This window comes from Miniopterus schreibersii, assembly GCF_964146895.1.
Source record: "Miniopterus schreibersii genome assembly, chromosome: 6".
Taxonomy (NCBI): domain Eukaryota; kingdom Metazoa; phylum Chordata; class Mammalia; order Chiroptera; family Miniopteridae; genus Miniopterus; species Miniopterus schreibersii.
Window position 1 is genome coordinate 20,647,564 of NC_138107.1, and position 22,709 is coordinate 20,670,272.

At 36.8% G+C, this 22,709-nt stretch overlaps 1 protein-coding gene across 3 annotated transcripts in view; it reads left to right on the plus strand.

Annotated features, from left to right (window-relative positions):
- The window catches only part of EFHC1 (EF-hand domain containing 1), a 99,748-nt gene that overhangs the window by 47,147 nt on the left and 29,892 nt on the right, over positions 1 to 22,709 (plus strand). For 2 of the 3 annotated variants that reach the window (XM_081140851.1, XM_081140852.1), the window contains 5 exons: positions 4,814 to 5,035; positions 10,713 to 11,000; positions 13,915 to 14,064; positions 15,214 to 15,406; positions 21,970 to 22,190. In XM_081140851.1, coding sequence (XP_080996977.1) covers positions 4,814 to 5,035; positions 10,713 to 11,000; positions 13,915 to 14,064; positions 15,214 to 15,406; positions 21,970 to 22,190 — 1,074 coding nt within the window. Of the gene's footprint in view, positions 1 to 4,813; positions 5,036 to 10,235; positions 10,393 to 10,712; positions 11,001 to 13,914; positions 14,065 to 15,213; positions 15,407 to 21,969; positions 22,191 to 22,709 lie in introns of those variants that run through there. The other variant, XM_081140853.1, reaches the window with a different exon arrangement.

Below are 22,709 nucleotides of genomic sequence, written 5' to 3' on the forward strand. Positions count from 1 at the left end.
CCATTGTTGAAAGTGGAGTATTGAAGTCCCCTACTATTATTGTTTTATATAGATATATACATATACATATATATACATACACACGCACACACACACACATATATATATATTTCTCTCTTCAGATCTGTTAGTATTTCCTTAATATATTTAGGTGCTCTGATGTTGGGTGTATAAATATTTATAGTTGTTATATCTTCTTGATTAATTGACCAGCTTTTTATATAATGACTGTCTTTGTTTCTCGTTACCATTTTTGGCTTAAAATCTATTTTTTCTAAGTACAGCTACCCCAGCTTCCTTTTGGTTTCCACTTGCATGGAATATCTTTCCATCCCTTCATTTTTAGCCTATGTGTGGCCTTAAAGCTGAAGTGAGTCTCTTGTAGGCAGCATATAGTTAGGTCTTTTTTTTTTTAATCATCCAGATTGCCTTTTGATTGGAGATATCAATGTATTTACATTTTGTGTAATTATCGATAGGTAAGGACTTATTAATACCATCTTTTGTTTTTCTGGCTGTTTTGTAGTTCCCTTGTTCATTTATTCCTCCCTTGCTACCTTCCTTTGTAAATTGATGATTTTCTGTAATGGTATGCTTTGATTCCCTTCTCTATCTTTTGTGAATCCACTGTAGGTTTTTGCTTTGTGGTTACCATGAGGCTTACATAATGCATATATTTATATAAAACAGTCTATTTTACACTAATAACAATTCAACTTTTATCACATATAAAAAGTCTACCCTTTTGCTCTCCTCCTTCTATGTTTTTGATGTCAACATTTACATTTTTTAATATTCTGTATCCATTAACAAATTATTGAAGCTATAGCTGCTTTTAATACTTTTATCCTTTAATCTTTATACTGAAGTTAAGTGTTAACACATCACCACATTACAGTATTAGGGTATTCTGAATCTAACTATATGCTTACCTTTATCAGTGTATTATGTATTTTCATATTACAAATTAATGGCTTTTTATTTCAGCTTGAACTACTTACAGTATTTCTCTTAAGTTTAGGGATGATGAATTCTTTTGTTTATTAGGGAGAGTCTTTATGTCATCATTTCTGAAGCACAACTTTTTTGGGTAAAATATTCTTGGTTGGCAGTTGCTCTCTTTCAGCATTTTGAATATATCATCTCCTTCTCTCTTGGCCTGCAAAGTCTCTGCTGAGAAATCTGTGATAGTATTATGGAGGTTCCCCTGCATAAGCGGTTTCTTTTTGCTTTTACAGTTTTAAAAAATTCTATCTTTGTATTTGATTTTAGACAGTTTTATTATGGAAGATTACTTTGGTTTGAAATTTTGGATGACCTAGTAGCTTCATGAACTTAGATATCCAATTCTCTCTCCAGGTTTGGGAAGTTCTCAGCCCTTACTTCTTTAAATTAATATTCTACCCCTTTCTCCCTGTCTTCTCCTTCTGAGACTCCCAAGATACGTACATTATTTCTCTTATTAATATCCTGTAAGTTCCATAGGCTTTCTTCATTTTCATTCTTTTTTTTTTTTTTGGCCCCACTGATTGGACAATTTTAATTGATTTGTCTTCTAGCTCACAGATTCTTTCTTCCACTTGTTCAAGTCTTCTGTTAAAACTACTATTGAATTCTTCATTTCAGTCATTTTATTCTTCAGCTCCAAAATTTGTTTGGTTCTTTTTAATGTTTTCTATCTCTTTGTTTAACTTCTCATTTTGTTCTTGTATCGTTTCCCTGATATCATTAAATTATTTATCTGTGTTCTATTGTAGCTCTTTGAACATATCTTTAAGACAATTACAGTAAACCTTTGATTTTGCAGACCTCAATTTAATGGACTTTGGATTTAATGGACCAGATTTCTAGTTCGTATGCCATGTGTGAAATTAACACTCTGTTAATTTTAATATGTTTTTAACCATGACTTCCTTATAATTAAATTAACAGGTGATTTTTTTGTTATTAATTCACTGTTATTTTTAACAAAGTTTAGGAAATAGGCCATATGTTGGATAAAACACTGTAGTAATTTTGCTGACATAAGTAAATATTACATATCTACAATAGTCTACTATTTAAATCTAAGAGCCACCACTCATAAACAATGTTCAGTGAATACTTAGCATGTGGTCACACTGCATCGCCAGTGGTAATTGGTTCTGTTGTCCTGAGGTGGCAGTTTTAATGGTGCTGGCCTGTGTTCCCATGTGCACTAAGCCACGCCCCAGGTGTGTGCATGTTTTACTCGTGACTGGTGAATACACACATTTACTAGCCTATTCAGTATAAATTTAAAATTACAGTAATACAGTATAGAAAACTTTTCTGTGAAATTAAACCTTTCATACATATGTAATTTTAATTACACAAACATGTCTACATAAATAAAAACAAGGAAAGTAATTTGTCAATTTTTAAACATACACATTTGGAAAACCTACTTTATTGTATAACAGACTTTCGGCTTTAACAGACACTCCCTTGCTCAAGTTAGTCTCTTCTATTGAGGTTTACTGTATTTTGAGTTTTTTTTATTAGACAATTTCTGGTTCTTCATTTTTGGGGGACCAGTCACTTACGTTTACTATCTTCTTTTGGTGGAATCACGTTTTCCTGATTTTTCATGATCTCTGTAGTCTTGCATAGGTGTCTCCACATTTTAAATAGAGTCACCTCTGCCAAACTTTATGGACTGACTTCGGTAAGGGAATAGTTTCACCTGCTGGTAGGGGGTATGCTTAAGGATGCTGTGGGCACCAAGTGTGGGGGTATGCAGCAGTACTGGGGCTGGCAGGGTTGTGGGTGGGCATGATGTCACTTCAGCTCAGGCCACTGGGGTCTACAGCATTACAACTGTGTGGTTCTTGGCAAGCAGCGTAGGCTTTATGCAGTGGCAGCAAGGGCTATTTGGGCCTTCATTGGCACCTCCAGGTCCAGCAGCTTGGGACCAAGGCAGCCAGCATTGGTGACCCAGAGCCAATGGTGTGCACATACTTAGCTTCCGGGGGCCAAATGCAGGTATCAGTATAGTGGCAGGGGCTGTTTGTAGACTCATGCATTGTGTTGGGGGCCAGTGCAGGGAGCAAGGTCTGGGGCCAACTGTGGACTCACTGGCCTGTACAGAGGCCCTGCTTGTCAGCATGCTCTCTGTGACTGCATACTCTTCAGGCGCACACTGTTCCCTGGGCATGCACACTGCAGGGGAGACCTGTGATGGGGGTCAGATGAGTTACATGCAGGTGCACAGCTGGAAGGGCTAGCTCCAAGCTCATGCACAGCACTGGGAGTCAGCCAGTGGCACGGGAGGTGTCTTATGCTGGGATCTTATGCTAGACCAGCTGCAGAGACCTGAGCTGGCTACATCTGGCCCGGATATGGGAAAGGGGGAGTGTGGAGGGACTCAGGTGTCAGCAAGCATGAATACCTGTGGGATGAAATCTGTAGGGAGTACACAGTGGTTACAACTATACTTGCTATTGGCTTCCGGTAAGTGGCAAAATCTGCTGGGTTTGTCCACTGAGCAGTTCTCTGTGAACCCGTCACTCCCACTTAGTGGGTGCTGCCAGCAGCTTCTGCTTTTCTTCCATGTTCCTACCTGGCTTTATATACTTCAGCTTTGCTGGTCTGGGTTGGTGAAACTGGTTGCTCACCCTCTGCTCTTTCTGGCAAGGGGAACTCTTCCTAGCTGGGCAGCTCCCTCTTGGGGCTGAACAATGCCAGCTTTGGGGATGGGATGATGCTGGCAAAATGAAGTTGTCTTCCTTCTCGTGAGATTATTGTCAAATTTTTTTGTTCCACTGTGTTGCTAAAACCTCCTGAGTAGACTCTAGAGCTCTTCAGAGCTGTTTTTTATATATGGGTAGCTGTCTAATCATTGATCTTTGTGAAGGCACGGGGACACTAGGGGCTCCTGTGTCACCATTTTAGTCTCTTGTGTCTTCAAAATTATATCCTTTATGCCTTTTTCTTATTTAATCTTTTGTGTGTCTTTTTCCAATTACCAATAAAAACGAATTCATTGGAAAAAAGTAGACATAATTCAGAAATGTATAATGACAGAGAGCATTCATCAAATCTAGCCTCTTTTCAGGCATGTGTAATTGTAGTACACATATAATTTCATATGCTGCTTTTGGGGGCTTATTAAACATCTCCCCCAGATTGCCACATGGTCTTTAAAACCAGTATTTTAATGATTGCATAATAATAGTCCACTGAGTGAGTTTTCCATCATTTACTCATATGCTTGTCTTTTCTATTTCCAATGTTTTTACTGTTTGAATTAACATTATAATGGTCAATTTTAGGCATATTTTTTCTAATTTTTGGATTATATCCTTAAGATAAAGGATTGAGGTGGGATTACTGAGTTCAAGACTTTAAATATATATCTACTTTCCAAAGAGTTGTGTGAATGTATCAGTGTCATTATAACAAGAAAGGCCTTTCACTTCAGGTACAAATTGATTTCACAGAAGCAGCTCTTACAGTTCCACGATTTCTGGCCACTAGATGAAAGAAATGGGAATACTAGTGAAAAATTAGTATTTTAAAAAACTAAAATGAATATTTTAGTTTCTCATGAGAAGTGAGCTGGTAATTAATTGGGTGTTCTGGAGCAGGACTTTATGTTTTAAACTCAGGATGCTGCTTCCCTCCTTGTTTCTGGCCAAATGCTTTAGCTTAACATATGAGAACTTTATAATATAGTTATACTTTTTGATAGAAGGTTTGTGATGTTTATAAGCAAAAGTTTAAGTTACGATATTTTTGAAAGTTATCCCTTTTACCTAACAAACTTTAATGACACACTTCTTTTCTTCTTTAGAAAACAGACTTTCACAGGAGCCAGACACTGAACTACAGGCATGGCTATGCAATGGCTCGTCGTCCAACCGTTGGGATAGGCGGGGACCGGCTCCAGGTCAACCAGCTGTCCCAGGCTGACCTGGATGAGTTGGCCAATAAAGCACCACTTCTAACTTATGGCGAACCTAAACCAGCTCCACCTGCGGATTTTATTCCTGCGCATGTGGCTTTTGACAAAAAGGTACCATCTGGGATTTTAGCGTATCCCTTGAATTCAAATTTCTGAGAGCCAACTGTTTCTAGAAAAGTCAACAATAAACCACAGGTTTTCCAGAGTACTCTGGGGAGAAAATTGTTCAAATGCCTCAACCCTTAATCATAGACAGCTGAACGCAGGATTGAAAAGGCCTTTCCTTAGTCAGGAAGCTGATTATAGAAAATAATTCCCCATAGACTTCACTGAAATAGTTTCCAAATACAATTATGGAAAAGTTGGATGAATTCCATGTTCTTGAGTTCATATTGCTCTATATTTACCTGCTCTGTGTTTCCTACTTTTTGAAAGTTTTATATTCTGTAATGATGACAAATCCTTAATCTCCATGAAATGCAAGATATCATGACAGCAACTCCATCTGTTGTCAGTTTTCTCCGGGCTGTCACCATAAGTTTCCATCTTTCAGGGACCATCTGGGGCTTGGCATGGCATAACCAAAGGGTGGAATAACATTGTGTTTGTGTCTCATTTACCCTTATGCTTTTTGTAGCGGGAGTCACCTAATTTCCATCTGTTGACATTTACACATCATCCTCGGTTTTCCTGGTCAGCGAGTCTCCTCTTTTCACTAAAGCGAGGTAGTCCTAACTCTGGCTATGCAGTGGAATCACTGATGGGACTTGTTTCCCCCCCCCCCCCCCCACTTGAGGGTATGCTTTTTATTGATTTTTAAGCGGGGGAGGGGGGCAGAGAAACATTGGTCAGTTGCCTCCTGTATGCACCCTGGCTGGGGATCACAACTTAGGTATGTGCCCTGACTGGGAATTGACCCTCAAAACCTTTTTTTATACAGGATGATGCTCCAACCAACAGCCACACCATCCAGGGAACTGATGGGACTTCTAAGAAACTTAGATGCTTCCCTAATCCTCAACGATTCTGATTTCCAGTGATTTTTACATATAACTAGGTCTGAGAACTACTGACCAGTTTTTATTTTTTTTAATCCTCACTTGAGGATATTTTTTCCATTGCTTTTCAGAGACAGTGGAAGGGGGAGAGAAATAGAGAGAGAAACATCAGTGTGAGAGAGACACATCGATTTGGTTGCCTCCTGCACGTGCCCCAACTGGGCAGGGCCTGTAACTAAGGTATGTGCCCTTGGTCGGAATTGAACCCCGATCCTTCAGTCCAAAGGCCGACTCTCTAACCACTGAGCCAAACTAGCTAGGGCTACTCACCAGTTTTTATAAGTTACCTTTCCTAATTTATGCCTAGCCTATCTTTTTTCTTTTAATTTTATTATTTTTGTTCAATGCCTATACCATTTTCATCCAGCTAGTCAACTTTTTTTGAGTACCTATTGAAGCTGGGGATTGGAAGATACAAAATAGTCTGGTGGTCCTGGCCAGTGTGGCTCCATTGGTTGAGCATTGTCCTGTGCATCAAAAGGTCATCAGTTCACTTCCCAGTCAGGGCACATACCCAGGTTGTGGGTGAGATCCCTGGTTGGGGTATGTGCAGGAGCAACCAATCGATATTTTTTTATCACATCAATGTTTCTCTCTTTCTCTCTCTCTAAAAAAAAAAATCATTAAAACATATGTTTTAAAATATTAAAGTAATCCTGTATAAAAAATAGTCTGGTGGTAGAACTGCCATTTACATTAATAATCACTTAATTTAAACAATTTCTAGTGTATCAGCCAGAATCAATATAATCCCCTCTTCCCCATCTCAGTTATCACATTTGATAGGAACAATTCACATATCCATTCATAGGCTAAACCTAAATATTCACTAAATGCTATCAGTTATACTTTGGATGTTTACTTGTTTCTCTTCTTTATTCACAGCTGTGACAGGCACTGCAAAATCAGTAGATAAGGGAGAGGGGTGAAAATACAAGAGAGGAGTGGGATAGGTATTTAACAGTTTATCAAGTTATAAATCCTGGTAGGCTTGATTTTTATTGAGGGGGGAAAAAAAAGCAAATAACATAAACTGGAAAGTGATAAAGTCACATATGTCATGAGAAAGTATTAATGAAATGCAGAGAGGGATAAATTGTATCTGAATAGGAAATAGGCTTCTTATTTTTTTTGTTTTTCTATGTTATTTATGCTTATTGTCATTACTTAATTTATGCTTTTAAAATAGTATTCATAGTTCATTTTTAAAAGATAGTGGGCATGAAGAAGTATACTTACATTTTAATTTTCCTATTCATTTTACTTGGATCACCAAAATTTCTAGATAAATAATTCTTACCTTGGTTAATAAGGTAAAGAGTAGTTAAATGCATGGTTTTGAAACTAAGATTTTATTTTATTTTTTTGCAATAGGGAATTACAGTTTCTTTAATTAAATATTTTAATTTTTTTTAGGAATACCCAATAGTCTCCTTAATAGCCAACTTATTTGTCCATATTTCAGACATTGTGCTGCCCCTCATCTTTAGATAATAACTTCATTCCTCACGCTGGTGACAATGACCAGGACACCTGTTGTGAGCACCCTCACCTTTTCTCTCTGCTCCCACAGAATTCTCATTTTCACCCACTGTATTCTGCTTCCCAAGCCCACGTCCCACTCCCTGTTCCTGGTACTGCTATTCTTTCATCTTTTCAATCTTTAACTTTCATTCTACTTCCATTTCAAACAGTAAGTACTCTTTTACCCAGGATCATACTATCCTGTCCTAAAAAACCTTTCTGCCCCGTGAGCCCTTTAAGCAACTTTTCCACTTAACTGTCAGATCACTTACAATGTGATTTCTCTCTGCCCTCAAGGCCAGAACTTTTTCCCCCCAGCATTCTCTTTGACCTGTTTGCAATATTTGCCATTGTTGACCTCTCTTCCTTCTGGAAACTTTGCTTTTCTTTTGCTCCATTCACTCTTCAGTCTCCTGGTTTTCCTCTATCTGGCTGCTCCTACACTGGCCTCCCTTTCTCCTCTCATTTTTAACTGTAAGCATTTTAAAGGGTCTGTACTCATTCTTTATTTTATATTCTTCAGAGATCTCACTCACTTTTGTGGTTTCAGCTGTCATCTCAATGTAGACAACTGTCAATATTTCCAATTCTGACCTCTTCGAAAGGGCCACGGGTTATCTTCACCTGGATGAGCTGTGGGCACCTCAGGTTCTGTATGTCTTTCACCCAGATCATCACCTGTTCTCATAAATATGTTCTTTCTATATGGCTCCACTAGGTAATGAAAGCTTGAAACCCAAGCCATTTTAGGCTTTTCTTCCCCTTTGGTAAGTTGCCAAGTCAAGTATCTCTCACTTCCATTTCCTCTACCACTATCTTAGTTCAAACAAGCAATATGTTAATTGTTAACATATTATTAACCATTGTATTAGTCCCATATTTGTGTTTTATGCTCATAACGTTTCCAGTGCTTGGTTTATTCTCCAAAGCACATTATGTCATTTTTCTGTGAAAATGCCTTCAGACTCTTAACCAGTACAGTAAAGATTACCACCATCTACCTTGCTGCTGTAGTCCTCCAACTTGAAAGTCATCCTTCATTCTTCTTTCCCCTCACAACCCATATCCAGTCTTAACAAGATCTGTCATTTCCATTTCTAAAATATATAACTAATTTTTTCATTTATTTCCATCTCCATTACAATTCATTTTCCAAGGAGCAGCCAGCCAGACTTATCTTTTAAACATAGATATCAGATTATGTCGCATATTTACCTAAAACATTTTTTATGGCTTTCCCAGTGTGTAGACTAACTCAACTCTACAGGTTCCTCACACCTACTGGGTCTGAACCCCCTGCTGTTTCTCCAACATCCTCTTGGGCTTGTCTTTTTCTTACCCACTATGTTTCAATCACAATAGATCTATTTTCCTTATTCTCTCGAAACTGGAACACATTTCCTATTACAGGGCCTTTGCACATGCTGTTTTCCCTACCTGGACTAGCTTTCCTGTGATTGGTACTCAATAAATACTAGTTTAAAAAATGAGATGAATTATTTTTTAACAAAATTAACATATCATCTGTGTCACTGCTGTAAATTGGGAAGCTTATCATAACAGAAATTTTAAAAATCAATCCCAAAGCATGCCAACATAAGCTTTTTATAATATTTTTAAATTTTTTAAAAATATATACTAGATGTGCTATTTTGACTTCACACTAATAGTGATGCTCTCCAGAGGACCTAGGGCTTGCTCTATCATATATATTTCTGAGCACAATTTATATGCCACCCATGGTGGATTCTGTGATGGATTAATGATTCAAGAGTTACTCATATAGTTTTTAATAATGAATATGTCATTAGTATGCATTTACAAGGGACTCCACTTCTAAAGAAATGGACTTGAGTCTTTGTTTTCATTTTGAAACCAAAAATCATAGTCTTATCCAAATGTCTTACTTTTTCCAAAAATTCTTAGAAGGATTTTTGACATGGACACGAAGCTAGTAGAGTCAAGTTCTTTAGGCTATCTCATCAAGGAATACATTAGTAAATAGTCTACACAAAGTTTGAGCATTTAGCGCAGAGGCCAGCAAACTCTTTCTGTATTGGGCCCATAGATAAAGAACTTCACAGATAAGAAAAAGCTAAAGGAGTTTATCACCAGCAGACCAGCACTACAGGAAATGTTGAAGGATCTTCTTTCAGAGGAAGCTAATGAACAAGAGACTCCGATGAACTAAATAGATCCAGAGACATTGTCGCATGCAACAGACGATCATATTTCAGAGGGAAGGGGGGTGGAGGGTGGGAAGAGATTAATCAAAGAAGTTATATGCATAACCCATGGACACAGACAGTAACGGGGTGAAAGCCTGGGGAGGGGGTGGGAGCGAAGTAGAGGGGGTCATTTGGGGGGAAAATGGGACACCTGTAATACTCTCAACAATAAAGATAAATTTAAAAAAAAAAAGGTTACTGAAACCCTATACTCTTAAACTGAAAAAATAAAAAAATTTTGGGTTTTGCAGCTGTCTTTGTTTGCTTGAGCTGCTATAATAAAATACCACAGACTGGTGCTTTAACAATAGAACTTTATTTTCTCACTGTTCTGGTGGCTAGAAGACCAAGATCAAGCTTCTTGCTGATTTGGTTTCTGGTGAGGGCTCTCTTCCTGACTTGCAGACATCTGCCGCCTTGATAGGTCCTCACAGGCTTTTCCTCAGTGCGTGCTGAGAGAGAATACATTATCTTCATTGGATTAGGGCCCCACCCTTAGGAATTCATTTAATCTCCAAATATAGTCACATCGAGGGTTAGGGCTTCAGTATGAATTTTTTTGGAGGTGAGGGGGACAATTCAGAACATAGCAACAGCTCAGATGGTCTCTGTCACAACTACTCACAACTCTGCCGTGATAATGGGAAAGCAGCCATTAGTAAGTAAGTGTTAATTATTTATGTAATTACTCTGTGGACACTGAAACTTGAATTTCATATAATTTCCATGTGTTGTGAAATTTTATTCTGTTGACTTTTTTAACCATCTAAATATGTGAAAAACTATTCTTAGTTTGTATACAAAAGCAGGTGATGTGTAGATTTGTCCCATGGACCATAATTTGCCAATCTTTAATTTAGGAGATAGGACTGATGAATATTCCAATCCTCCTGAGTGATTCTCTTTACAGGAGGGTATGTGATATTTTTGTATGAGAAACTAATACAGCACCATTTCTTCTTCCCTTATGTGTTACAGGTGCTGAAGTTTGAAGCTTATTTCCAAGAAGATGTTACTATGTCCACTGAAGAACATTATAGGATCCGTCAGGTGAACATTTACTACTACCTGGAAGATGACAGCATGTCAGTCATAGAGCCCATTGTGGAAAACTCTGGGATCCCTCAAGGCAGATTAATCAAACGCCAGCGTCTACCCAAGAATGACCAAGGAGACCACTACCATTGGAAGGACCTAAATCGAGGAATAAATATTACAATTTATGGCAAAACTTTCCACATTGTTGAATGTGACCGATTCACACAGGTATAGTATATATTTTTGGAAGTGGTAGTGTCTGAGGTGTTCTAATTTATGGAAGGATACATTTCGCACATTAGAACAAGATAATCTGTTTTGTATGGATTACTATATAGGTGGATTTGGTATTTGTATATGTGCTGATATGTGCCAGAACTATGCAGTGATACCTTTTTTACACAATGATACTGATACACAGCCATTCAAATAAAATTAAACTTACATCATATCTGAATCATTTAATAAGAAATTGGTTCACATGGCAGTTCAGATAGAGAGGAGGGTAGGTGGCACCCTTGATGGGGTGGAAATATGAAAGAGGCATTGGACAATTTGCCTGAAGTTTGAGTTCACAAAAATAGCACTACCTCTATGAGCAGATATGAGCCTAAATTTTTTTGTGTAATTTATATTTTTTTCTGTAGATCATACTTGCTATGTAATATGGAAACTTGCTGTCTAAAGAATTCCTGAAATAAAACCATTTATAAAGGGAAACACTTTTTTTATATTGACAAAAAATCCTCCACTTTCTCTAGTTCATAAATATGGATTTTCTTACCAATGAGAGAGAGAGAGAGAGAGACCCATTTTAAAAAACACAAAATGTAGGTAGTAGGCAATCAATTCTAAATTTGCCTGAGTTAAAAACTTATCTAGAAGCAAAGATAGTTTCTGAATCATTTCATGCCTTTAATCTCATGTTACGTAATGCCGGATGAGATTAATTTTTACCATGTACTGAGCTCCTATGAATTCACCCATTTATTTTTTTAATATAGTAATTTATTTTGAAAATACCGAGTGCCTGCTATGTGCCAGGCAATGTTCTAAGTGCCAGGTATAAAGAATAGGCCTTATGGAGGTTATTACATTTTGGTTGGAGGAGAAAACAATAAATAAACAAATTTATAATATGTCAGGGCTGTGTATTTTGGACACTGATGATTAGATTGAATTATGTTTTTAATAATTGTTCTGTTAGGTTAGAAGTTGGGTCCTTTAACAGTTTAAAATTTATGCACATCTTCTTACCTAATTTGATGGTTTTCGTTAGGGCTGGACCTGTGAGTGAATAAGGAAGATGGCTGTCTTTAGGATGTGATTTGAACAAGAAACCACCTCTATTTAAATATATCACCACCACCACCATTGCTTCTTGCCTCCTTCTCATTACTCCAAAAAATGTTTAGTCCTACAGACAGAATGAACTGAACGCCTTAAAAAGTAAAGCTTCAGAAATCAGAGATCTAGAATTTAATATCTTCACTAAAGTATTACTACTAGTAAAGCAGATGTGAATCCCACTCCACAAATGCAGGTGTGCAAAAATATTTTTTTAAAAAATGACTCAAAACCTACTTGAGCCCCAATACAACTGAGCTCATATTTCTATTCACCCTCAGCTTTGCCAAAGATTCCAAGCCCTGAGAACAAGGAAGCACTCACAGACTTAAAGGAGTCATATAGGCAGGGCTCACAGGTTGTCCAGTGACCAAAGATACCACCCTGATGCTTGGTGCTAGGTAAGACACTGGGACTCCGAATACCTGAGACTGAACGTACCAGACAGGCTGCATGTGTGCTCGGAGCACCCCTACAGATCACATGTAGAGTCTTGCTCTTCCGAGACCCACCAGCCTGTGTCTGTTTTCCAATCGGGGGGAATTCCCCCCTTTCTCTCCTCTTGCCCTCAAAGATGTTCCCTTCTCTCCCCTTCTGGGACACTTTAGAATAATCTCTTCAAAGAATTTAGGATTTATCTAAGAGACAGGAAGAAGAGTCAGCCTCAGGAAGCTTCTATATTCCAGTCCAAATCCCCTAAAGTAAAGTTTACAAAGGGCCTGGTTATCTGTTGAAAGCAACAGGAAGGAGTAAAACACTGATTAGATACCTCAGTTAATACACCATCTCAAGGGAGAGAATTTTTATTACTAGTCATTATCTCCAACTCAGTCATTTTAGTAGACATTAAAAGTCATATTTTAATATTGAAAGGATATTGGAGACTGCCTAGTAAACTTTAAAATACTAAGATTATAAGGTAGTTAGCCACAGAGCTAATACTAGAACCCAAATATTTTGGTTCTGAGTTCTGAATATTTTCTACTGAATTCTCCAAAAGCAAGCCACACAATTCCAAAAAGAAACCCAGATTTCAGGTTAATTTACAGTTTCAGAATGTAAATAGATCCAATGAAATTGTTCTTTTCTCATTATCAAAAAAGTATAGTTCATTGTGGTCCTTTTAAGAAGAAATGTCAAGTTGTATTAAAAGATATAGTGACTCTGAAAATAATATTATATTTATTCATAATTAGCAAAATAGAATTCAAAGTCATGTCAAGTTCAAATGCTTTCCTTTTTCTGGTGAGATTTGAACACTTGATTTGTCTTTCCTGTTTGGCTAAAAACATTTTCTGGTCTAAACCAGTGGATATGCTTCCTTTTCTTATTTTGCAGGGGACACTTAACCATAGATTTATTTTAAATGAGTTGGAAAGTTGGGAATTTGACTTCAGCTTAACTTTGCCATTATACAACTTGTCCCTATACCTAATATGAAGTACATATTGTTTGAAACTATGGTTAGGTTTCAGATTTGTGTATGTAAGTAGTCCTAGGACTTATTCTGTGCTTGTGCACCTAACTAAATTTCATTGATCTGAGTTCATATTTGGAGCTTATCATATTGCCTATCAATTTTATAATATAGAACACTTAAGATAATTAACAATTATTATCTGCATTATTGAGTTAGGGCAGTTGGAGGCTCAGTACTGCTAAGACATGCTCAAGCTGCAAATTAATGGTTAACCGAGACAGTGCTATAGAAATTCCTACACTTATTTTTAGTCCATCAATTAATACTTTAAGAAGCTTCAAGAAAGATGATCAGTATTAATTTTGAATTATTTAGGAATTTTTGGAAAGTCAAGGAATTGAATTAAATCCACCTGAGAAGATGGCTCTTGATCCTTACACGGAACTCCGGAAACAGCCTCTTCATCAGTATGTGACTCCATCAGACTTTGATCAACTCAAGCAGTTTCTCACCTTTGACAAACAAGTAAGTGACCCAGTCACCTTGGTAAGTTGACTAGTTTCCAAATGTGGCAAGCTATTTTGGTAGATGTATGTTTTGAAACATTACATCTATAATGTAGCCATTTGGATCCAGTGCTATTTTTCTGGTTTCATCTAGAGTTAGAGGTATAGGGACATCTAAGTTTTGTATTAGAGATCCAAAGAAGATTGTGGAATTAAATCTTTCCACCAAATTTTTAAATCTTCAAGCATTCTTGAGCTCCATCTGCTTCCCACTTTACATTTCCAACTGGCTACTTCTTTCCCAAATGTGAGTTAACCTCATAGAATCCTTTGGGATACCTTAAATGAATGATTGGGAAATTTCAAAGCTATTGCATATATGTAGGTTTCTAATGTTAAAATAGTAATTTCACAGAAATCCCATTACAGGTGCTTCTTGTTAAATTTTATATTAACGTATGAGTACAAAATGTTCTGGGTATTTTCCAGCTCTATTCCAGCCTTCCTGTGCTCCCACTTGGGCTTGTGTGAAGAAGCAATTTCAGTCTTTTTTGCATGCTAAAGGGAAAGAGGAAACAGATCCTCAGTGCTGTTTTGCTACTTTTTTTCTCCCAGAAGTGTAATTCCTTTTAGTTCAGAAAATTTTACTTAGCACTGTCATAGTCTTTTAAGGATGTTCTTTATATCAAGCATATATCTGTTGTTATTTTGTATTTAAAGATTGTGGTGTTGACACTGTTACTAGAAGATATGTGTTGATGAAACTAAAAAAAGATAAAAAAGTAAATGAAAATTCGTTCCATATTAATTACAGATAAACCATTCACGTGCACCTTTATTAGTACATACAAACTACTGTATAAAGGACCCATTGCTTTTTTAATTCAGCTTCTCTTTCACTGACTAATATTTTGGATCAAAGTGAATTCTCTCTCAGCACAAATTTATAAGCCTATTAATATTTTCCAGCTGTTGGCATCTGATATATAATTTCAGATGTTTTAGTATGTTAGGTAAATGTTTCTTTTTTTTTTACCATCTAAGATTGCTCAATCCTTTTTCTAGCTAATCTTTTCATTATCGTCTGATATATAAATGTCAAAGTGGCTAAGTTAGGCTTTCCCCTTATAGAACTCGTGTTTAAGTCACTACTTTGGACTTCTCACAGGTTCTTCGATTCTATGCGATCTGGGATGACACGGACAGCATGTTTGGTGAATGTCGGAACTACATCATTCATTACTATCTTACGGATGACACGGTAGAAATTCGAGAGGTCCATGAACGGAATGATGGGCGAGATCCCTTTCCACTCCTGATGAACCGCCAGCACATGCCCAAGGTTTTGGTGGAGAATGCAAGTATGTCTGATTCGGTTTATCTTTTGATAATTGGACCTGTTTTCAGATCTCAAAGGAGTTACTTAATCAGTGTGATCGTTCCCTTTTACACTTAGGAGGCTGTTGCTGTGTTTGTGTAGGGACTCAAAAAACTGCTTTCCCTTAGTTTCTCTCCTTTACCTGCCCCCTTGGTCCAGGCTTGCCTCTGAAATGGTCTGGTGGGAGTGACTGATAACCAAATCAGGAAACAAAACCAAAACAGCAGTGGGAGATTCATTAAAGTGTAGAAGAGCAAGGCTTCTGAACTTGAAGCAACTTAATATCAGATTTATAATGCATTTCTAAATCAAGCTTGTTTTCATTCACTGATACAGCATACCATTTCCTTATGTGCTTTCTTGACTTTGCTTCTTGCCTCAACTATGTGACAGGAAGTTTCTATGTGGGATAACTTAAGATTGGAAAAGGCATGTCCGTGACATAGAGGTGTAGTGCCATTGTGTCAACCCTTGTTCTTTCTTTGTTGGTATAAAATAACCTAGTGGATTAAAGAGCGAGAACGCAACAAAATGCAGGTGACACCTGCCTCCCATCAGTATTTCTCTGGGATACGTAGGCTTGATTTAGTTATTGACTTAGTAGTTTAAGAGTGTCCTCTTACAAAAATGTCATATTGGTTGTATATAATGACATCTCTCATGCTTGGAGGGCTGACAGAACTCTGTAAATTTTTATTGATTTTTTGGAGCTAGGAGATAAAAAATTCCAGGTATTGAGCAAGCAAGAAGCTTGTCTCAGAGGATATAAACAGACAAATTGAGATTAGAGCGTATAAGAAAATTGAGATTAGAGGTTATACACAAAGTGGCAGTCTGCAGGCTAAATTCAACCTACCCACATGCATTTCTTGGCCTGCACAGTGTTTAAAAAAAAATGCAGTGTTATTTGGGGGCAAAGAGTCAGAGATTTCTATCATTGGGAGAGTGGATAAACAAAATGCAATGACAGTATACCTTGATAAATATGTAGTAGTTAGAAGCAATAAACAAAATGTACATAAAAGCAGATGAGTGTATTTTAAAAACAGTGCTGTGTAGAAAAAAAGTAAAATGAGACATATGATGCAGTAAAGTAAAATACACAGCAGTATAAATAATAAACATACAATAAAAATGCTGCACATTTGAATGGTTGCATGTGAGGTAGAGAAGAATGAGACTGGCAAAAGAGAGGAGTAAAGGGAGTAAAAGTTGTTTTAATTTAAGAGAGTTACCATTAAAAATCTCTTTTTTTTTTTAATGAGAATAATTGCTAACACAGCTTGTATTCTCAGCTAGCAACAACTGGATCTGTGCCCTAGTTCCACAGAGTTGGGCTGCTGCCTACCACATTCTTATACATAGCCTCCTGTACAGCCCTCTTAGAGTTCTAAGACTTTAGGACTAATGTACTAATTTTAGCCTTTCAGATTGCTTAAATGAGCCTGAAATTTCTGTCATCTGGAGTTAATAAAAGTTAGATTTACAGTAGATTAAAAGAAAGAATGGGAATGTAGTCAGGGTAGAATGAAAAAAAAAAAATGTCACTAAAACTGAATGCCTTGAACTTTCAGGTTCCAGTATTGTCTCTGCCTTATCAGTGTGGCCTACGTCTAAAATTTTCCATGTGTAATCATCCTGTTCTATAACTTCCCAAATTTTAACAAATGTTCATTGGTCATATGGCGAGGCAGTTGGCGACATCTGTAGGGTTCTTTTAAGAGGTAGGAAACATACCTTTTTGTCAAAGTTATTGTTAGTCATGCAGTAGTGGGATAGAAAAGGCTATCCCACTACAGTTCCTGTAACTAGAACTGTGGTGTTAAAGAGGTGACATTTAATTGACTCGCAAAGGCATTTATCCAGTGGATGATTTTTACTAAATTCAGTTAAACAAGAGTTAAGTTTCTGCTGTGGGAGCTAGCTCATGCACTAAGTGCTGTGGTAGATAATATGAAAATGTAACTTCCAGACCAGAATCCCTGCCCTTAAGTCCCTTCTAGTGACTGGGAAACAGATCACATTAGTGCACAAAGCTGTTAAACAGCAACACTAGTGTATCAGACTATCTGATTATATAACTAGCTATGTCATGTAGACAGAGCTCAGAAGAAGAGAGCTGGGATGACTAAGGAAGGCTCTGTGGCACAGCTGGGATTTAGAATGGCAGAGAACAAAGGGAAAGAGAAGCTTAGAGAGAAGAGTAAGAGCAAAGGTTGGGAGTAGGAACAAGTATGGTATGTTTGGGGATATCCAAGAGACAGTGTCTAGGGAGAGTTTGTATTGGACAGTAATGGAATTAGGCGCATTTCTTTCCAAAGGTCTCTCTGCCAGGGCCTTCTCTGAAGTAGTTAAGATAAATCAAAATTATATTTTTATTATGGATGGAGTTAAAATATCTAAAAGTTCTAATTCTACACATTCTAAAAGTTCTTTGTTGAAGATAATTTCAGGTTGCCAGTGTAAGCTAAAAGAAGTGTATTTCGCTGACTAGAAGCCTTCTCAGCTGTTGAAGCCAAGGCACTGGGTCCTGAAAGTTTCTTCATTACCCTTTAGCCTGGCTTTCATTCTTTGATCTTGTCATTTCCTGGATAAGTACATATGTCAAACAACATCATAATTGTACACTCTAAATATGTACAGCTTATTGTAGTCAATTATACCTTAAGAAAGTTGTAAAAATATAAATCCTTACCTATATATATCATAGTTAAACTTAAGAACACCAAATTCAAAAAAATTGTAAAAGGAGCCCCAAAGAACAAAGTTACCCATACAGAATGGCAGAATGACAGCTAACTTCTCAGTAGCAACAATAGTTACCAGAAGACAGCTTAATAATAACTTTAAAGCGCTGAAAAAAATAGAATTTAATATCTGGAGACACTATCTTTCAAGAAGAAGGTGAAATACATTTCCAAGCAAACAAAAAAGATTTAGTAGCAACAAATCCTTACTAGGAGAATTCTTGAGTGTACTTCAGGTAAAAAAAAAAAAAAGATTCCAGAAATAAAGTCTGAGATATAAATAAAATTGTAAAGTGTGATAAATCTAAATAAGCATTGAATGTACAAACTAAAGTAACAATGTTGAATTTGTGGGGATTAAAAATATGGTAGAATTAAAATATAATACAATAATGACATAAGAGGGGTAATAGAACTTAAAAACATTTTTTAAATTTATTGGGGTAACATTGGCTAATAACATTTTATAAGTTTCAAGCGTACAATTCTATAATACAGGGGTTGGCAAAAGTAGGTTGTTCATATGGAAAATAATACAATAATTAATGAATAATTCAAGAATAAACTTTCATGTACTCACAACTGTAAACCTACTTTTGCCCATCCCTGTACATGTTCTTTATATTGCATTGAGCGCTCAGTCTCCTCTCATCATATATTTGACCTCTTTTGCCCCCTTCACCTGCCCTCACCCCACTTCTTCTCTGGTAACTACCATACTGTTGTCTATATCTATGAGTTTGTTTGTTTGTAAAATACAACACATTTTGAAAAAGATTTTTCCCCCCGCTTTATTTCAATATATTTTTTAAATTACTATTTATCCCCATATACCCTTTTCCACACATCCTCTTCCCCCCTCAGTCACCACACTGTTGTCCATGTCCTTGAGTTCAAAAAAGTTATTTTAAGAACATTCTTAAGATATAGGAACATAGAAAGTTCAAAAAAGATGTATAAGCAAATAGCAAAAGAAACTGATAAGACTATACAGTATTAGTATAATACAGATAGGCATTAGGTAAAAAACCATTGCTAGAGATAAAGAGGATCATTACATATTATAAGAATTGTATTTATTAGGAAAATGTAATAACTATAAACTTGTATACAATTAAAAACATGGCTTCAAAACATATAAAGCAAAACTTTTATAGCACTATTATGCAGAGAATGAACAAATCCATCAAAATAGTGAGAGTCATCAAAACATTTAATAACTGTTAGATCAAAACGACAAATCAATAAGAACAATATAATTATCAATATCGATTTAATGAATATATATATGCATCAACACCTGGAAAATTTCCGTTTTTTTTAAATACAAATAGAACACAAAAACTGATCATTCTTAACAAATTTTAAAGACAGGACATCTTGCCCAGCTGGGCCCACGTGGCTCAGACGTTGAGCATGGACTTAGGATCCAGGAGATCGAGGTTCGATTCCTGGTCAGGGCACATGTCCAGGTTTTGGGCTCGATCCCCAGTGGGGGATGTGTAGGACGCAGCCAATCAATGAAGACTCATCATTGATGTTTCTATCTCTCTCTCTCCTCCTCCCTTTTTCTCTCTCAAATCAATAAAGATATATTAAAAATAAATAAAAGACAGGACATCTTATACCATATTTTCTGATTTCAAAACAAATTAGGATTCAGTTTTGGAAACATAACGAAAAAACATTATTTGGAAATTGAAAATCACATTTTTGAATAATCCATGAGTAAAAAAAATGCTGTCAGAAAATACTTAGAACTGATTGATAGCAGAAATTCCCTTAGATCTTTTAGATACATCAAAAGTGGTATTTAGAGGAAGATTCATAGCCCAGGCCAGTGTGGCTCACTTGGCTGGAGTGTAGTTCCATGTACCAAAAGGTCACCGGTTTGATTCCTGGTCAGGGCATACACCCAGGTTGGGGGCTCGATCCCCAGTAGGGGGCATGCAAGAGGGAGCCATTCGATGTTTCTCTTTCACATAGATGTTTCTCTCTGTCCCTCTCCCTTCTCTCTCTAAAATCAAAGACATTTAAAAAAGAAGAAAGAATGAAAAAATAGGCTAGGCATTCTTAAAAAGTTAGAGTAGGAATGACAGAATGAATCTAAAGAAATTAAAAGGGAGGAAATAATAAAATAAGAGCCTGAAAATAATGAAATTGAAAACTAAGTAACAGAGAATTGTCAGGTCAAAAGTTGTTTCTTTGAAAGGACTAATAAAATGACAAACCATTGACAAAATTTATTAAGGGAGAAAAGAAAGAAAACACATATACAATATTAAAAACAAAAGAGGAGGCAATAGAAATTAAACAAAATAATAGACTAATACCGAAAACCTTATGCCAATACATTAGAAAACTTAGGTGAAATGAGCAAATTTTTAGAAAAGTTTAATTTGTTCAAGAAGAAATATAAATCAAATGTCTTTAACACTAAACAAATAGAATCAGTTAAAAATTTTCCCATAAAAAATCACCAGGTCCAGATAATTTTTCAGTTTTGCCAAATATTTAAAAAACATAAAATTTCAAGCTTAATACAAACTCTTTCATAGGAAAGAAAAAGAACTTTATTCATTCATTTAAAAAGACCAATAAAAATAAAGACACCGTGAGAAAAAAAGAACTAAATTCTCACTCATAAACATATGTCAAAAACCCTAAACATTATATTAGTAAGCAAAATCCAGCATTATATGAAACAGATCGTTGTTGAGCAAAGACAAATGGCTGGACACACACCCACACACACAGATCTCTTGGAACCTTGTTTACTGAGGGAAATTCACTGAGTCACGAGCTGTGTCCCCCACTGCCCATCACTTACTGGGGTAACTCAAAGGGATCTAATAGGGTTAGGTACTGGACACTGGGAGGAAGGGCTTTTAAGGTGCATGAAAAGTACCACCCCTTCTTTTAGCATGATCAGGGGCTGGAGTTCCTGCCTTTCTGTGTGATATAGCTTAGCAGTCAACAGGAGAATACCAGCCTGCCTCTCCTGCCCCCTGAGGTCCGAGTCCGGAGGCCAAGCTTGGTGGTTAAAGCTATATAGTGCGACACATTTCCAGACTTGACTATCTTACAGTTCCCAACACTTAGTACTCATAAAACAGTGTGAGAGAATTGGATTTATTCCAAAAATGCAAGGTTGATTTTACATTTTAAAAATGTGTTGATTCCCCAGATGTAATCATCTTGCTGACTGTCTGCCTCCTGCCACAGGTCTAGGTCAGATTGTCCTAATAGCAGTGATCGTAATTGAAATGAAGCCATTATTTGTGTAATTGTTAATATCTGTCATCCCAAACAGAGTGTTTTCTTCATCAAGGCATGCATGTTGTTTATATTGTTAATTGTTGTAATCTTAGGATTTAGTGGTGTACCTAGTACATGATATATATGTGGTCACTAGTAGTTTGTTGGATGAAGGAATAAATGGGTGGGTGGTTGAACTAAAAATGAGTTGGATTCCTCCTAGATTTGATATTCTGTACAAGGACATTTATTCTTTCCTCCAGTGATGATTTCTTCTGAACGTTAATTCTGCTAAGGTTAGTGACCCATAGTGATAGCTGGAACTGAACATGGGAGAAAGACTTTACAAAAACCATCTAGGTTATTATTTATGTGTCCTGTCAGTAGATGGAAATACACAGCCTTGTGTTCTTGGGAATGTGGAGGAGGCCCTGACCCTTGGCCAGAGCTGAAGACTGCAGTCCCTCAGGTTTTCAGAAGCCCTCATGTTGTGTCCCACCCTTATTCCTCTTCTTTCCTCTCCCCTGCTCTCTCATGTTAGAGAACTTCCCTCAGTGTGTGCTGGAAATCTCTGATCAAGAAGTGTTAGAATGGTATACTGCCAAAGACTTCATCGTCGGGAAGCCACTCACTATCCTTGGGAGGACTTTCTTCATTTACGATTGCGATCCATTTACTCGACAGTATTTCAAAGAAAAGTTTGGAATCTCAGATTTACCACGTATTGATATGAGCAAGAAGGAACAACCTCCTATAAAACAGGTAATGGAACGCTAGTTCTTAGTGAGAGAATTAATCATTTTATGTAAAAGTTTAAGAAAAAGGAAAAAAAAAAAGACTCATGTAAATAGCCAGTAAAAAAAAAAAAATGGACAAAGCATATGATATAGAACAGTTCACAAAAGAAGAAACACAAATGGCTAATGAATATATGAAAAGACCCTCAAGTTAATTGATAAAGAAATAGAATGAAAATAATGAGGTTTTGGATCTATTTGATTTTAAAAGACTCACGATAGCTAATGTTTGCCCTGGCATGAAGAAATGGGCATTTTCATGTACTGTTAATAGGATAGCCAATAAGAAAAACCTTTCTGCCCTGTCCTGTGTGGCTCAGTTGGTTGAACATTGTCGCATGCACCAAAAGGTCAACAGTTCGATTCCTGGTCAGGGCACATGCCCGGGTTGCAGGCTCAACCCCCAGGGGGCATGCAGGAAGCAGCCAATGCATGTTTCTCTCTTATCATCAATGTGTTTCTCTCTCTCTCTCTCCCTTTCTCT